This window comes from Triturus cristatus, chromosome 1_2 (genome assembly GCF_964204655.1).
Source record: "Triturus cristatus chromosome 1_2, aTriCri1.1, whole genome shotgun sequence".
In the NCBI taxonomy this organism is placed as follows: Eukaryota; Metazoa; Chordata; class Amphibia; order Caudata; family Salamandridae; genus Triturus; species Triturus cristatus.
The window spans coordinates 177,128,128-177,146,301 of record NC_140580.1 but is presented as its reverse complement, the minus strand read 5'-3'; the positions used below and the strand labels follow the sequence as shown (position 1 = coordinate 177,146,301).

The window sequence follows — 18,174 nt, the reverse complement described above, 5'->3', positions numbered from 1 at the left end:
CAACCCCGTCTCGCTCCAACAAGACTTCACCCTCGCCATACAGGCAGCAAGGAGAGTGTTTGTGCCAGTTAAACGGATGCTCCAGAATCAGGAAGTCAAGTATTCTCTGCTCTTTCCAGCAAAATGATGCATTTTCCATGCGGGCAAAACTTTGTACTTTATTGACCCTAAGCTGGCTGCCAAATTCGCACGGGATCTTCGACCACTGAAACTTTCTCCGCGATCGGCGAAGACCATGAGAGGGGAGGACTGTCTCAGCGAAAACGTCCGCGATCGGAGAAGACCACGAGAGGGGAGGACTGTCTCAGCGAAAACGACTAATGGATTGAGGTTCGCTGACCCAAGGAAATCTTGTTTCTGGGCTGGACTGGCCAGGTATCCCATCTCCACTCACAAAGATGTTTGGTTCACCCTCTCTGGATTTTCCATACTTGCTTGATATGTACTGAACAGTTATGTCTGCCTCACTGGAAGCTGGGGGTCCCCCCAGCTGAGTGAACAGCGTCCAGCCAGCCATCTTCCACCAGCTGGGAAACGCCGGACCCCTAGTGGTTCCCCCGCAGAGATGATTCCTATTTTGTTTTTCTTAATTGGCCATTTGTGGCCGTAATGGAGGAGGGGGTTCAGCCAGGTTGGGTGGCTCAAGTGGGTGGGGGGTGGTGATAGTGGGGGTTTGTTAGTTTACTACTATGTTGCTGTTCCTTCTCTGCCTCCCATCTCTTTCCTTCTCCTTCTTTGCTGGCCTCCTCCCGCCATATGTTGCTGGGTATGAGCCTGCTGAGTGCAACAGAGATTGTTGTGGGGATCATGGGAGCACCTGAGGCGAATGTGACCACACTAAAAGTAATAACCTGGACTGTCCGAGGACTGAATGATAGAAGGAAAGCAAGGCTAGTAGCTGAGTATCTCAACTGTCATAGGGCGGACATCTGCTTCTTACAAGAATTTCACCTGATAGGGAACAATTGTATGCGCCTGCGTGCAGGGTGGATCGGCGAGAAACATGTTGCATGCTATTCTAACTACTCAAGAGGGGTTGCGATTCTCATCAGAAAAGGGCTGCATTGGCGCACAAGTATCACTTTATGCGACCTGCAGGGGAGAAATGCAATGCTGGTGGGCACGCTGGGGAGATACCCGATCAGACTGATCTGGTCAACGACCCAGACTTTTTTGGGGAGGTTTGGAGTTTAGTAGACGCGCTTGGCCCAGGTGCAGTTTTATGGGGAGGGGACTTCAACATAATTTTAGACCCGAACAAAGACAGATCGGGCGACGCTCAGTGCTTCGACCCCAGGGCAGCGACACAGTTGCAGACTATTATGGCGGATTATGGCCTGCTTGACATATGGCATTACAGACATACACATCATGAGGAAGACAAGTGTGTAGCCTCAGCTGGCTGCACGTGGTCCAGAATAGATTCCTGGCTGCCTTCGAAAGATGTATCTGCATGGATCTCCAAGATCACCCACCTAGCCAGAACCCTATCCGATCATTCCTGGGTACTTCTTGAATTCGCCTTGCCAGGCTCCCCCAGAAGAGCGTTTAGCCGTCAACTCCCATCAGACGCTTGGCGCGACTAGGTGTTTCGAGATACCATTCGAACTGCGATTGTAGAATACTTTGCACTGAATGAGGGTACAGTAAAATCGCCATCCACACTCTGGGAGGTATTGAAGTCTGATCAGGAGGGAGTGTATTTGTAACGCCCTGAACGTCTCAGGATCGTTTAACAGACACGACAATGAGGACGTAACCACTTGTGAAGGGTTAGTTCTTTTAATGAAGGCAAATAAAATACAAAGAACAAACAAAAGTTATAGTCACTGGAATCCTCCAGGCTAAGTACGTTACCAGCCCACAGCACGGATGGTCCTAACCGTCCTCTGCATATACGCCGATCCCGGCGTATGCCAACAGAGGGCAGAAATGAAATGGCCGACAATGCCAATCGGTAGGCTGTGAGGGGCACGAAGAGTGTTGGGGAGAATCGAGGAGTCAGGGAAACACCCAGCCGGGGTCTCTACCTGAAGGGAGCAGCCGCTCAACCTCTTCCTCAGACTGCACCGGGACGCGGAGTCACCTCCTGGTGATGCGTCACCGATACCCCAATCACAAGCAAGAAGACTGAACCGAGAGCAGCCGCTCGATCGATCCTGTGGACTTCCGAGTCTGTAACGCGGCAAACACCTCCTGGTGTGCGTTACAGCTGGCAGTCCCTGTGTCTCTGGTCGGGCTGGGAGTTACGACTCCAACCAGCAAAAGCGCCACTGCGCTTGGACTCAGCCGAGTCAAAAAGCGAAGCTCAATGGTTGACCGGTAGAGCTTCCGGGTCCTTCACAGGTGACGATGGGGCAAGACACGGCCCAGGGAGTAACGACTCGACCTACCTCCGTTCTTGCCTTACTGGAGCACCACTCCGGAACACTGCTCTTCACGAAGCAGGTACGTCGGTGTAAACACAATATCCAACAGCCTTGTACCTCCCGGTTCCTCCCTTTATAGGGCGTGTTTTCCTTGAGTTATGTAACAGCTCTCCTGTTTACATAAGGGCGTGTTTCCCTTGAGTTATGTAACAGCTCTCCTGTTTACATAAGGGCGTGTTTCCCTTGAGTTATGTAACAGCTCTCCTGTTTACATAAGGGCGTGTTTCCCTTGAGTTATGTAACAGCTCTCCTGTTTACATAACCTCTCAACCGCTAAGCATCCTGGGAGATGTAGTCCGTTTTCGCTGGTTACCGTTTTCCTCCCCTCGTATGACAGGAATTCTTGACAGTATTGCGAAGAAGGCTGGCGTAATGCGTTTGTTGGCGAGGAGATCTACGGCGCCTCGAAGGGGAGATACGGGAACAGGAGAGTGAATTCTTTGCCACTAATTATGAGACCCTCTGGGATATTAGGGGTAAGATTGCTGAGTTAGAGGAGGCTGCCATAAGGGAGACACCCTATCTAGGGAGGGAGGCACATTCCAGGAGGTATGGAGAGGGAGACCGAGCAGGCAAAACACTAGCGGGCCTACTTAAAAAACCTTTGGCTAACAATTGCATTAGCGAATTACGCACAGCGGACAATGAGATGGCGATCCGCCAGGCTGCTGTCCAGGCAGAAATTATGTCTTTCTATTTTTCACTTTAAGCGGCTAGGCAAAATACCACCCACCGAGACCTGGCCACCTTTTTTGACTCTATACAGCTGCTTTGGCTCGAGGGAGGCCATAGCAGTTATTTAGATGAGTCGCTTTCGGAAGAAGAGGAGATTGGGGTAATTCGAGCCTTGCCTGGAGATAATGTCCCGGGACTGGATGGTCTGACGGCCGCTCTTTACAAAGAATTTGCGCCGCTTCTGGCGCCATATATCATAAACATGTACGATGATTCGCTGGGGCGAGGGGAACTCTCCCCCCCCCCCCCCCCTTGCTCCGGGAAGCCCTTATTATCACTATTTTGAAACCAGATAAAGACGCACCGCTATGTGATTCTTATAGGTCGTTATCAATGATTAACCTGGACAATAACATTCTTGCTAAACCCATTGCTGCGCGACCTCTCCCGCTCTTGCCTTTTGTGCTGCGTCCAGACCAGTGCGGCTTTGTCCCTGGCAGAGCCACTTCTCACTACGTAAGCACCTTTTTTGCAACTATGCAAGAGATAGACCCCTCGCTTCAAGTGGCCGCGATATCTTTGGATGCCACCAAGGCATCTGATACCTTGGAATGGCCGTATCTGTTTGTCCCCTAGCTCGCCTGGGTGTTGGCCCTAAATTTCTAAAACTAATTGCCCTCCTGTATTCCTCTCCAATGGCAAGACTTCCGATTAATGGGATGGTCTCACACCCTTTCTCTGTGTCCCATGGCACCAGACAGGAATGCCCGTTATCCCCCCTTCTTTTTGCCATAGCCATGGAACCTTTGGCTGCCTTACGAGACAGCATCATGCACATCGTGGACTGGCATTTGTCTCGAGGGTAGTTCTGGTATCTCTGTATGCTGATGACATGACCCTGTATGTTAAGAGCCCAGCTGAAAACTTAGACCCCCTAATTAGGGAAATTACAAGATTCTGTGGTCTCTCGGGTATAAACATCAAATGGGGACAATAGATTAACTTACCGTCGACAACTGCCACTGAACGGTTTCATTTGGAATAGCCCCTGAGCTGGGCAGAGGGCCCAGTGAAATATCTGGGTATCTGGTTAAGCCACAATACTGAGGATCTCTGGCAATATAGCTATGGGAGACTCATGGACTGGTTCGTGAGCTGCTTGGGGCGGTGGGTCGCATTGCCACTGTCCCTGGCGGGACTATCAGCAATAGCAAAACTGATAGTTCTTCCCAAGTTTCTTTATGTGTTTGTCAACCTCCTGCTTCCTCTTAACAAAATCTTAAGGCGCAGACTTGATCATTCCTTCCTTGGGCCAGTAAACAACCCAGGGTCTCTTGGGAGACCCTGACACTGCCCTCTGAACAGGGACGCCTGTGGGCCCCAGACTTGGAGCTCTACTACAATTGTGCCTAAGCACATTTCGGATTATATTGGCTCTTTCCGACTTAATTTATGGTACATACGGCACAGGAACATGACCAAGGGGCCCCAACACGCTGCATATGGTCCTCTACAGTCAACAGATTAGGCTGCAGTCTGCGGTGGAGACGATTGGGTGCCCAGTGTAGGCCTGGTAGGAGCTGAGACGTAGGGCGCAATTGGAGGTGATGTATGCCCCCTCGGTAACTCTGTTGCAACACCCGGCATTGCCATTTTCGGAAGATACGGGTGCATGCCATAGACTCAGAAATCTTCGTCTCTACACATATAGGTGATGTGTTCCCCGAGGTGAACAGCCATTACATTGCGGCTGTTACTCCGCATGCCATTACAACACAAACGTTACAACGCATGCTTTGTAACAAAGCATGACCATCACAATGCAATTTGTTACAATGCATAGGCCTTTACAACGGATACCTTTACAACAAATTTCGTTGTAAGGCATGAATTGTAAAGAGATATGCTTTTCAAATGTAAGTATTCTGTAAGTATTGGTTTTGGGGTGCTAAGGCTAGTTTTAGGGTTTAGGGTGGGTAGGTGTGGCAAGGGTAGTTTTAGGGTGGGTATGGATTTTGGAGTGGCAAGTGTAATTTTAGGGTGGGTATGGGTTTAGAGGTGGCATGGGTGATTTTAGGGTTTGGGGTGGGTATGGGGTTAGGGGTGGCATAGGTTGTTTTAGGGTGGGCACGGGTTTTGGGGCGGCATTGGTAATTTTAGGATTTAGGGTGGGCATGGGTTTTGGGGTGGCATGGGTCATTTTAGGGTTTAGGATGGTTATGGGTTTTGGGGTGGCATGAGTAATTTTAGGGTTTAGGATGGCTATGGGTTTAGGGGTGGCAAGGGTAATTTTAGGGTTTAGGGTGGGCAGGGGTTATGGGGTGTGTGAGAAAGTGCCATCTTTCTTGCATGGTATGCCCCCACTTTTTGCTGAATTGCTGAATGTACTTTGACTGAGTGTGCCCTGGACTCCTGCCAATCAGGGGCCCAGGGCCTATGTTCCTTCCCTAAAACCTAAAACCCAAATTGGCAAACCCTGGCCACATGTCAGCCCCTGGTAAATGGTACCCTAGGTACCCAGGGCCTTGTGACCAGGGATGGCCTCTAAGGGCTGCAGCACTTATTGTGCCACCCTTAGAGGCCCTTTACCCTAACACAAACACACTGCCCTTGCAGGCTGAGTGTCTGGGTACAAGACAAAACAAAGAGTCGACATGGCCCACAGCCCTGTGTGCCATGCCCACAACCTACATCAGCCACCCCTGTAGCTGGGTGCACTATGCCAGTGGTGTGGGCCCAGGAGCATGAGCCTGGTGCCCCTACAGTACCCAGGTCCATTATTGGGCACTGTAAGTGCAGTGCAGCTCGTCACAGCACCATAATGGCAACACTGAAGACTGAGAAGTTTGGTATCACTCTTCTCAGCACATTAAACCCGCACTGATGCCAGTGTGGGATTTATTTTACAAAGAACTACAGAGGGCATCTTAGAGATTCCGCCTGGAATCTAACCAACAATCCACGTCTTGTCTGAGAGACTGCCACACAGCAGACATGTTGCTGGACCCCTGGGTGGAGAACCCCCGCTCTCCTGGGCCTGCAACAATGCACATCCTGGGTGAGGTGCTAGGTCTCCTCCCCCAGGATGGGCAGGGGGAAGCTATAAAGGCATGCCGCCTTTGTGAGCTTCTCCAGGCCACTTGCTGTACCCAGCAACTGGCCCCCACCGGGTCTCTAGGTCTGACCCCCATTCTGGTGGGAAGACTGGCCGGAAACCCCAAGTAAGGACAGGGGATGTGCCAGCCTCTGCCAACCCCACCCCTCAGGTGGGGGAGGCGAGGTGAAGCACATCTCCGGGCTCTCGCCATCTTGAAGATGGGGAGCCCTGCCCAATCAGGACTAGGCTACTGCCCCCCTCCAACAGGAGAGCGGCAGGATAGGGGGTGTACCCACTCCAGGGCAGGGACCCATTGGTCCCTGCCCTTTACCTACCTGTAAGGCCCCTAAATCTACTATTAGGGGCACCCTGAACCATCCTTCCTCAGATTCCAGATTCTGAAAAAGCAAAGAAGAAGAAAGAAGACCTGCCGTACAGCAGCTAAAAAGAGGAAGGCACCAACTGCTTTGGCCCCAGCCCTACCGGCCTGTCGACCCTCGAACCTGCTCCTGCTAAATCCCGGCACCTCCTGTGGTCAGCAACCTCACAAACCCCGGGCTGTGGCTCTGCTCAAAGCAAGTTTCTAACCCCTGGCATCAGCCTGGAATGGCGAACCCTGCACACTCTGCACCCGCCAAGCCTGGCCTGTGCCGGAGTGGACAAAGACCCAGAGGACGTCCCCCCGGCGACTGTGACCCCAAATCCGGACCCCAAGGACCCACCTCGACGCTCCTGACGATGCCTGCAGCCTCAGAACCAGGGACCCCCCCCAACCACGATCAACAGAGGGTAAGATTTCCCGACATCAAAAGGCACCCCGGGGCCCTACGGGCCCCTGTGCCCGACTCCTTGGTAACTACCTATCCTCCAACTACCCAACTTACCTCTTGAAGTGGTGGTGGCACCCGAAGAATCTTTGTCCCTGAGCTTGCAGCCTTTGTTCGTCCTTGAGCTTTCCCATTGAAATCCATTGAGCGCCTGAAGGCTCAAAAGCACCCTTCACCCAGCCGCCCGAGTGGCCCTGGCAATACAACTTCTACTCCTACCTACTTCCCCATTTGCCCTGAGCAAGTGACCAGGAGCCCAGCTCCCACAGCCGCGTGGCCTGCTAGTCAGCAGCCACCAACCAAGGCCCCCCGCCTCCCATAGGATAACATTGGGCCTAACTCACTCTGCACCCGGCCGCCCCAGTGCTGCTGAGGGTGTAACAACTGCACCAACCTGACCCTGGGAGACCCCGGAGTCTGTACCCAGAACCTTAACTCTGCCAGTCAAGTACTTACCCAAAAGCTGATAACTCACTTTTCTTCCAAAGGGTAACATTGACTGGTTTCTCCTGAAATTTCTTCTAAGTGTGGAGTTTCTAAAACTTAAAATATTCACCTAAAATCAACTGAGTAACGAAAGCGGAAATACTCACCTGCTATTAGGAGAGATCCCAGTGCTGGATCTTGGTGCCCAGCACTGCCCCTGAAAAGTACTCACAACCGTACTTACCACTAACACAATTTTCTCCCATAGGAAATCACTGACTGTTCTTCTGTGAAATTTCTTCTAAGTGTTGATTTTTGCAACATACAAATATTCTTTAAAAATCGTACCAATTGTGAAAACATAATTACTTACCTGTTTTAGATAGAGGTCCCAGCACTGAGCCTAGGAGCCCAGCCCTGGATTACAAAAGTAACAAGAACATACTTTACCCGCATCTCATTCTGAGAAAGTACATTGTGATACCTATTGTTGGTTCTAAAATAAAAACAACCATATATTTTTTATATAAACCATTGGCCTAGAGTTCAGTTTTTGAGTGTGTGAGACCATTTGCTGACTGAGTGTGTACAACAAATGCTTTACACTGTCCTCTGATACTGCCTTACTGCTCGACCAGGCTACCACTTTGGAGAGTAAGGTTATATCTAACTTTAACCTCTGCCAAACCTCTGGGGACTGTGGACTCTGTACACACTGTACCTATTTGGTAACAGTATATACAGAGCCACTTTCTCACAGGGTGGCATGGGTAAACGTAGGGTTTAGGATGGGTAGGGGTTTTAGGGTGGCATGGGCAATTTTAGGGTTTAGAGTGGGTAGGGGTTTTGGGAGTGGCAAGGAAAATTTTTAGCATTTAGGGGGACTATGGGTTTTGGGGTGGCAAGGGTCATTTTAGGGTTTAGGGCAGATATGGGTTTTGGGGTGGCATGAGTAATTTTAGGGTTTAGGTTGGGCATGGGTTTTGGGGTGGTAAGGGTAATTTTAGGGTCTAAGTTGGATAGGGGTTTGGAGTAGCAGGGGTAATTTTAGGGTGGGTATGGGTTTTGTGGTGGCATGGGTAATTTTAGGGTTTAGGGTGGGTATAGGTTTTGGGGTGGCAAGGGTATTTTTAGGGTTTTGGGTGGGTAGGTGTTGTGGGGTGGCAAGGGTAGTTTTAGGGTTTAGGATAGGTAGGGATTTTGGGGTAGCAAGGGTAGTTTTAGGGTGGGTAGTGGTTTTGGGTTGGCATGGGTAATTTTAGGGTGGGTAGGGGTTGTTGTATTTATATATGTATGGCTTTAAATATTTCAACAGATATCATTGTGTGTGCAATATATAAAAACATAAAACGTACGTTATTTTTGTTTTACATGTATTTTCATGCATTACCATGCATGCCATTACTAAGAAATTATAAGTATTTTACAGAGAAATAGAAAACTATAATGTATAGATAAATAACGTTTACATTTACCTGTAAAATACATATATTTTCAATCACAACTTAAACCACACATATGCTTTTACAACAAACTTTGTTGTAAAGGTATGCGTTGTAAAGGTATAGGAGTGGTTAAAGTTTGCGTTGTAATGGTAACGCGTTGTAAGAACACTTGCGTGTTGTAAAGGCATGCGTTGTGGAGACATACAATCGTTCCCCGAAGATAACTTTATACTGGCCGACAGTGAGCTTGCGGGGGGAAAACACGGGGTTGCTCGACAGAATGATGTTTTAGTAGCCGTGCGCCTGCTTTGCCTCTTTCCCGAGGGCGCACCCCTACATTCCAAGTTTTGGAAGATTTCTGAACCTACCCATCACCACATAAACTTATCACTCGTTTATACACGGGTATGCAGCGCGATACTGCAGTGTGCGTCCCAACGACGCGGAAGAGATGCTGGATTTCCCCATAGAGGACGAGCAGTGGCCTACTGCTGCGTGCAAGCTAGGAAGCTGTCCCCAAACTACAGGCTGAGGTTAATTCATTTCAAGCTTTATCCATAGATTATATAGGACGCCCAAATGGTTACACAAAGTTGGCTTCAGTGAGGATGCAAGATGGGTGAGATGTCAGGCCCAGGATGCGACTTTCCTGCACCTGGCCTGGATCTGCCCAGAAATTGCTCAATACTGGGAGAACATTTTTGATGTGTTGGACAAGATGTGTGAATACCAGATAGAGCATTCCCCCCGATAGCGTTGCTGGAATATGTATGATCTGCGCCTGCGACAGACAGAAAATTAGTGGCAATGCTTCTGCTGCTAGCCAAGCGGTGGATAGCGATGTGCTGGGGCCACCGTAGGAGTCCTCGTGCCGCTGACTGGCTTAAGGACGCAGCGCTTTGTCATGAACAGCTGTCTGATTATTGGGAACTAATGGCTGCACAGGCTCACCTTAGGTATATCAGAGAACCACTACAGAGATATCCCAACTCCCACCCACAAGATCAAGAAGAGACCCCCTCCGGTCTAAATGACTGCTATACCATGGACACAGTCTACTTGTACACTGGCAGAGCGTGTTTAAGTAAGCTTACAAGAACACTTCCTAAGGAAGCCAGCACCGTCCTCTTCTCCCCCCCACCTGTTCCCCCCCACCCCTTTCTTCCTCTCGTTCCCCCCGGCTTTAATGCTGGGGTTGTTAATGGGACATCGGAACTGGGACTCTGGTGCAAATTGATTGGGAAAGAGGATGAAGCTTTGTAATATTGACAGTTAGAGGACTTTGGTCAATCTTGTCAATATCATCCTTGTGTCTAACATTGTACGCGAATGCGTTGGTGTTGAAATGTGTCCATTATGATAACTAATAATAACAAGAATATCTCTTGCAATGAACTGCCAGGAGGGAAAATGGTTGCAAATACTTCCGCCCACTGGAATGCTGTGTGTTGTCGGCAGAGAGAAGACTCATTGTCTAGTCAATGGAGCCCTCCCAGGAGCTGCAGAAGGCTGTTTCTACTGATGTTGATGCTATCGTTGTTTTCTTCTCTGGAGAAAATGTGTCCTCTCTTACCCTAAACCAAACCCTTTAAACTAGACTTTAGGAAATGTCTTCCTTTTCTACAAGCCTACAAGTTTTAGGGCTCAACCCTCAACAGTTCTGACTTAACAGTCTACTCCGACTCGGCTATTCCTTGCCACGATTCTATCCAGCTTAGTTAATGCTCTCCCTTGCTCCTAACTCCATATATGTGTGAAACTACATGCTCCTGCTGTATGCATACAGTTTCTCTGTCAAATCCATTTGGCTTTCCAGTAAAAGTACTGTGTGCATACAATTTTTTGTTGTCCTGGAGATGACCCTTTAAATCACTCAAACTCGAAACGCCATTGACATACTACAGATATATCCTTGATATACATGGTCTGTAACTCAAAAAACAAAAACACGTTGCCTTTATATGTTTTGTTGTGTGAACCGGAGGTACACCAAGAGCTAATGTACTTCTTGCATCTTATTGATATTATTAAATAAATTGTTTGATTTCTTTTTGGCTAGTCTTCTACTGTTTTGAATTTGTTTTATTGAATGCAATGAACAATTGTTCTGTCCATTAACATCAATACTTATCAGTTACAATTCTGAATGAGTCTGTAGTGAAATCTTGTTTCCTAAATATAGTCAGTGATGGACCACGGCATATGTTTTGGGTTGTGAAATCTGCAAACTGTCTGGACTCACACAGCCATCTACTCCATTAGAATTTCTTTCAAATCCTCCCTTTCATTTCTTAGAAGTCAATCACTGAAACGTTCTAGCTAATCCCAAAACAGGCCATTGCATCAGTCAAGCAGGGTTGTGGGATCTGCCACTCTCAAAGCTGTAGCGGAAGTCATGCAGACTTTATTAGTCACTGCATCCAGCCATTTGCTTCCTTTCACCAAGGTAGCAGATGAGGCAGGACTAGCGGTATTATAGTGTTTGCTAGGTAGTCTCAGACACAACAATGGAAATCCAGAGGTACAATTTCTCTCAAAAAGGATGGATCAGAGTCTGAAGTCTGTACTTCTTCTCCATTAGTCAGTTTAAAGGCTTGATGGATGCCGGAGTTAGAAAGGTACGGATAGTAATTGCCAAAAAACTATAATCGGAGCTATAATCAATCTAGCCGGTGGTTTTGCGGGCAAAGTCTAAAGTATGACAAAGTTATATACACAAAGTGGATGCCTCAATGATCAGCCTGCTTCAAGCTCTATTAGTAACCTCATGAAGAGAGACTACATCATCCATGAGTGAAACCCAAATAGGTGGAGATTCAGGTGATATGACTGGCATAACACTCATGTTTGATGAGGAGCAAGAATCTCTTCTGGGAGGAGTAAGCAAACTGGATCTTTGAGATCTAGAATACTCTTTTACTTGGAGTAACATGAGTGGAAAACCTTTTGTAATTTTTCTTGCTGGTTTTTCTTCTCAGGAGTGGTGATAGCAATGGCTTTGTGTTAGAATATTTGGAGAAGGCACTGTGAAAGCAGGAAGACCCTCTTGACCTCTGGGTAGCAGTATTTGATACTCTGCTACCAGACTAGAAAGGAACTCCTTATGGTGGGTTAAGGAAGAGAAAGATTTCCATACCTTCAGGATGTGAATTTCCTACGAGAAGTAGTCATGTGGCCTTTCGACAAAGAGCTGACAAGGGAACTCTTGGTGACTGAAATTACCTCGACCCAGAGAGACCAGAGAGTTATGAAGCAGCAGAAGCCAAAGGAGAGATTCGTGACACCCTCAATCCATCTCGAAATCGAGTTTTTCAATGTCGAGTAGAAACATGAACAGCTCTACGGCCCCTTCTGGGGAGATGGGCAGACATGGTCACACTAGGGGCAGAAAAGGAGAATAACTGCTCTCTTGCCCCTCTGTAGCAAGTGGCTTGCCCAGATGAACGACCCAATTCTCACTGCGCCCCCCCCCAATCCTCCTAACCCCTCCCCCCCCACCTCCCAGACAAATTCCCTCCCTGAACCACCTGTATGGCACCAGACATATTTTTCACCTCAATCAATCAATCAGGGGTTTGTAAAGCGAGCTACTCCCCGTGAGCGTCTCAAGTCGTGGGAAAGGGGGGGGGGAGGGGGGGGGGGGGAGAGGGATGATGCTCTGGGTCAGTCGAAGAGCCAGGTCTCGAGTCTCTACCTGAAGGTGTTCAGACTGGGGGGGCGTCTGATGTTGACTGGGAGTTCATTCCAGGTCTTTGCTCTACAGCCTGCTCGGGTTCTGCGGATGCGTGGGGTCTCTTCCAGGGCGAGGTCGGTGGAGAGAAGGTTACTCTTGGGTACGTGGAAGGAGACTCTTTAGTTGAGGTATTTGGGTCCGATGTTGTGGAGGAATTGTAGGCGTGAGTGAGTAGCTTGAAGGTTACCCTCTTCTCGATGGGGAGCCAGTGGAGGTCTCTTAGGTGTGGGGTCATGTGCTCGTGTCGTGGGGTTCCGAGGAGGAGTCTGGCCGCGGTGTTTTGGATGGTTTGGAGTTTGCATAGCAGGGATTTGTTGATTCTGGCGTAGAGGGCGTTGCTGTAGTCCAGTCTGCTGGTTACGAGTGCGTGGGTGACGGTCTGTCTGCATTCATGGAGGATCCACTTGAAGGTCTTTCGGAGGATGCAGAGGGAGTTGAAACAGGTCGAGGCTACGACGTTGATATGGCGGGTCATGGTGAGGGAGGAGTCTAGGATTAGGCTGAGGTTCCGGGCGTGGCGTGGTGGGTTGGCGTGGGTGGGTTTCCGAGAGCAGGGGGCCACCAGGTTCTGTCCCATGCTGTGGGGGAGGGTCCAAGGACGAGGACCTCGGTCTTCTCCGAGTTCAGTTTAAGGCAGCTGTCGCTCATCCAGGCTGCGATGTCTTTCATTCCTTCTTAGAAGCTGTGTCTGGTGTCTTCGGGATTCTTTGTAAGAGAGAGAAACTGAAAGCCTCACGCACACATCAGGTTTATCCCTCCAGGACATTAAAGGCACTTCTCAAAGTGAGTCGACATGGTGGCTCATGAGACAAAGGTGAAGAAAGACAAAAAATAAAAAGCACTTACTGAAGCAGACATTAGAAAACACTAAGTGACGTTAACACACACACACAAAGTTATGATGGCGATATCACGTAAAATAAATGAAAACATTTAGAGCGCCATCGGTGTTTTCCATCAAGGCACACTTACTTGTACTGTGCTCCAGAATCCAGAAGGAAGATTTCATTCACCGACAGTGGCCTGTTTGTTTCAGGAACTGGTCTATAAATGAAACACAAGACAAATTACAGTGTGCTCAAGAGGTATTTGGTTCCAGCAAAAGGTTTGGCCAATTCCAAACAACAAAGACACACCGCAGTGAGCTGCAGCTATTAATTCTATGTTTGCTTGAGGCTTTTTGCACAAAATGCTTATCAGGGATGAGGAGGCAGGAGAGAGGACCTAAATAAGTCTGCGGGAAATAGTTCTACTCTGCTCCACTGCACACACCTCTCGCCTGCCGACAGCAGTTACAAATTTCACGCTTGAGTGGGAAATGGAACCAATATAGACTATACTAAAGCAAGACCAGTGTGCCATTAATGTTCTGTGACAAGGTTTACGACTTTAGAAAACTGGGTTGTTTACAACACAGGGAGAAAATCAACTTACAATTTAGCCAATGTATTTAAAAAATAGTAGGTATATCATAACAGTTCAGAAACATAAATGTTGGTGGCATACGCATATCCTGCAAGAACTGAAAGATGCTCACCCTGGAGCGCCCAAGAAGACAAGACAAAACACCAAACATACCTGCGATGAGAAAGGAACCTGCATTTGTCATGTTTACTGATGGGCACAGGATTCATCAAGAATAGTGTCACAGACCCTCACACCATGAATCTAGTCAATTTAACTATGCTTCTGCACAACCGAGAGTAGACCATTCTAAGCAAAACTGGCATCCACACATGAAGGCATCAGGGAATTTATCCTGAACTGCACATGTAGCAGTGAATCAACAGGCATGCATGAAATGAAAATCTGTTATATTGCCTAAAATCTCTTAATCAATACAGTTATATGGGGCGAATCAGAAAACACAGAAAAACTACATGCAGGTTTGGGCAGCGGTTTAAAGACATCCAACTGCATAGGATGGTTTGCAAAAAACAGTATCAATGGAAGGAAAGCCAGTGTGTTAGTTAGTGATAATTAAGACACAGGTAACTTTTTTGGGATGAAAGCTTTGCTGTTTAAAGTAAAATCTACAAAATAATTATGTTTTCCTTACTGGTAATGAATGATTGCACCATTGGGTCCGGTGCTCGAAATAGTTGGAAAACTCAATTCAACAAAGTCCTCCTGTTGGCTGAAAAAACTTCTTGTTAAAATTCTGGATTTGTGGATCAATTTAATAGCATTTTGTTTTTTAAACAACCTACATTTCTTATGCAAAGCTTTCCATCCACCCCAATATCTCAAACCCAGACATGAAGATTAGTAGGTGAATATATTCAACGTTTTGCTAAAAAATACAAACTACTCAGTAAAACTGCAATGACAATCTAGATCAACTCATGGTTTAAATATTTATATTTAGAATAGAAAATGAAAACCAATTTAAGTAGCAGTGCGATATAGGGATTGCTTGGTACAGCAATCATAATAAATTTTTGTTGCGTTCCGAACCTGTGGGCTAGTTTTCAATCCCTGTGACTGAACAATGTCACATAGATTATTAAAGAACAAGTTACTAAGCCTCAGTATTGCCTTATCTGGGAGAGACCATCTAGCTGCAGATTCCTTAGCTTAGAATTATCCCCAGGCGTCTGACTGTATCCGGAATTTCTTTTGTGAGCTGTACTCCTGGGCACTGGTAGGTGGCATAGTTCGGCTCTGCATGGCATTGTTGGCATCGTCCGCGCCAGAAGTGACGTTCCCGGTGCCTATATAGGTGCAACCTAGGGGTGCTGATGTCAGTTACTTTCCACGCAAAAAGCGCAGACCAAGAAGTACATTAATCACTGGTGTGGAAAACTAGGGCCTGAAAGAGGAAAGCCCCGTCTCTAGAAATCCGTTTCCAGAGCGGGGAAGATGGGTGGGTCGGTAAGGAATCTGCAGCAAGATAGTCTCCACGAGATAAGGCGCTACCGAAGTTAAGTAACTTGTTCGTAAGATAGAAATCTCTATCGGCAGATTCCTTACCTTAGAATAGATACCCAAGCGATACCTACCTGGAGGAGGGTCTGCCAACCAATTCCACATGAGGACGTTCTGCAGGACCGAACAGGCAAAGTGCCTAACCCTACCAGACAGTAGAGTTTGGTAAACATGTGCAGGGAAGTCCACATTGCTGCCTAACAGATGCCCAGGACTGGAAATCGGCAAGCTACTGCAGTTGTTGCAGCTATAGCTCTGGTGGAATTAGCACGCAAACCCTCAGGGGGTTGATTTTTAGCCACTGTGTAGCAGATTTTGATACAGAGTACGATCCATCGCGAGATGGTCCTTTTCTGTAAAGCCTGTCCCTTCTTTGCTCTGACATACCCCACAAAGAGTTGGTCATGCACCCAGAACTCTTGTGTGTGATCAAGGTCGATCGGCAAAGCTCCTTTGGATCCAGACGGGGAAATGTGAAATGGAGTGTTCACTTTCATAAGAAGAAAGGAAGCTCTCGTACAAAGCACCAGTTTGTCTGGGTAGATGTTAACATAAGGAGGCTTAGATGACAAGGCCTGAGGCTCACTGACCCCCTGGGCAAATGTTACTGCCACTAGGAAGGCCGTCTTGATGGTAAGGAGCTTGAGTGGACAATTGTGCTGAGGTTCAAAGCGAGAGCACACAGGAAAAGTGAAGAGGTGATTGAGGTCCCACTAGGGCATAATAAAGGGAGAAGGCAGAAACAAATTTAAACCTTTCAGAAACCTATTAACAATAGGGGATCTGTAGAGGGATGGCTGATCAGGCAACTGCAGAAAAGCGGAAATGGCAGAGAGTGCCTAGTGATTAGCCCTGCTGGGCAAGGGAAAAGATGAACAGAAGTACCTGAGAAAGAGGGCAGAAATGGCATCAATTTGTCATTCTGTACACCATGTCATAAATGTTGCCCAAAGGCAGGTGTAAACTGTCTTGGTGGAGGGACGCCTGCCTGCCAAGATAATGTCACAGACTTTGGGAGAAAGGTCGAAAGCTGTCAAATGTCACTGCTCAATCTCCATGTACGAAGGCGGAGCGTTGACAGTTTCAGGTGGAGAACCCTCCCCTTCCACTGCGAAAGAAGATCCTTTTGAAGGGCAGCCTGATTGGTGGACCGATGGCCATGCTCGGCAGCTCAGGATACCAGACTCTGAGCCCAATCTGGAGACACAACTATGACTTGGGTCCGGCCGTTCCTGATCTTAAGAGAACTCTGTGCAGGAGTGGTATGGGCAGAAAGGCGTGCAGGACGCCCGAGCTCCATTAGAGGCAAAAAGTGTCTCCGGGAGAGAGCCGCCTTGGAAATTCCAGCACGCAGAACAGTCAGTCTCGTCAGTAACAAGCAGATCTAACCAAGGCTTTCACCACTGCTGAAAGAGAACTTGCACAATCTCCGGATTGAGACGCCATTTGTGATCTGCGAGGCATCTTCGGCTGAGTTCATCTGCTCTGCTGTTCAGAGAAACCGCCAGATGTTGAACCACCAGGGATATGACTTGCTGTTCCAGCCAAGTCCAGAGACACAGGGCCTCTATACAAATGGTCCACGACCCTACACCGCCCAGTTTGTAGCAGCACCACATGGCAGTGGTGTTGTCCACGAACACTTGCACCATCCTTACCTGCATGGAGGGTAGAAAGGCTTTCAAAGTCAATCGGATTACTCGGAGCTCCAACAGGTTGATGTGGAGTCCGGATTCTGCTGGAGACCAGAGTCCTAGGATCCCTACCTCTCCCAGATGGCAGCCCCCATCCCAGGAGTGACGCATTCGTCACTACTGTGAGATCTGGTTGAGGAATGAAGAGGGGTATGCCGCAGAGTCAACTGTGGTTTGTTAACCACTACTGCAGATCTTTCGCAGTTCCCTCTGAGATCGGGACCATGTAGGAGAGATTCCACTGATGCTGCACACACTGGAACTTCAGGTCCCACTGCAGAGCCCACATGTCACCAGTCGGATGCAGGTGGCCATGAGGCTCAGCAGCCTTAGAGTATGTCTTACCGAAGTAGAGGAGAGAGGCTGAAAAATCGGTATCATAGCCTGCACATCCTGGTCTCACCGTTTGGGAGGCTAGGCCAGAAACTGCACCGTGTCCAGAACAGCTCAGATGAAAGAAAGCATCTGAGAGGGAGTCAGGTGTGACTTCGGCAGGTTGATAATGAGCTCCAGCGAACGCAGGAGGTCCGCCATATTCTGAAGGTGGGAGACGACAACTTGGGGCGAGCCCACCTTCAACAGCCAGTCATCAAGATAGGGGAAGACTGGCACCCCTGATCTACGCAGATGAGCTGCACCCACTGCCATCACGTTGGTGAACCCCCGAGGGGCACTGGTGAGGCCGAAAGGAAGCACAGCGAATTGAAAGTGCTTGCAGCCCACCGTGGACCGCAGGTAATGCTGGTGGGCAGGCAGGACGGGAATATGTAAATATGCATCCTGCAAGTCCAAAGGTATCATCCAGTTTCCTGGGCCCAGGGCAGATAGGACCAGAGCAAGAGTGAGCATTTTAAACTTCTCCTTCTTGAAGAAAAAGTCAAAAGAGCGTAGGTCTAGGACAGAACGAAGGTCTCCATCCT

The 18,174-nt window shown here is 48.3% G+C and overlaps 1 protein-coding gene across 5 annotated transcripts in view; it reads right to left on the bottom strand.

Annotated features, from left to right (window-relative positions):
• Nucleotides 1–18,174, bottom strand: part of XPNPEP1 (X-prolyl aminopeptidase 1) — a 384,359-nt gene that overhangs the window by 98,192 nt on the left and 267,993 nt on the right. For all 5 annotated transcript variants that reach the window (XR_014961064.1, XM_085603445.1, XM_085603448.1 and 2 more), the window contains 2 exons: nt 14,692–14,769; nt 13,605–13,676 (listed from right to left, as the gene is read on the bottom strand). Coding sequence is in view for 4 of the 5 variants with exons in the window: in XM_085603445.1 (XP_085459571.1) it covers nt 13,605–13,676; nt 14,692–14,769 (150 nt within the window). In the remaining variant the exon portion in view is untranslated. The remainder of the gene's footprint in view (nt 1–13,604; nt 13,677–14,691; nt 14,770–18,174) is intronic.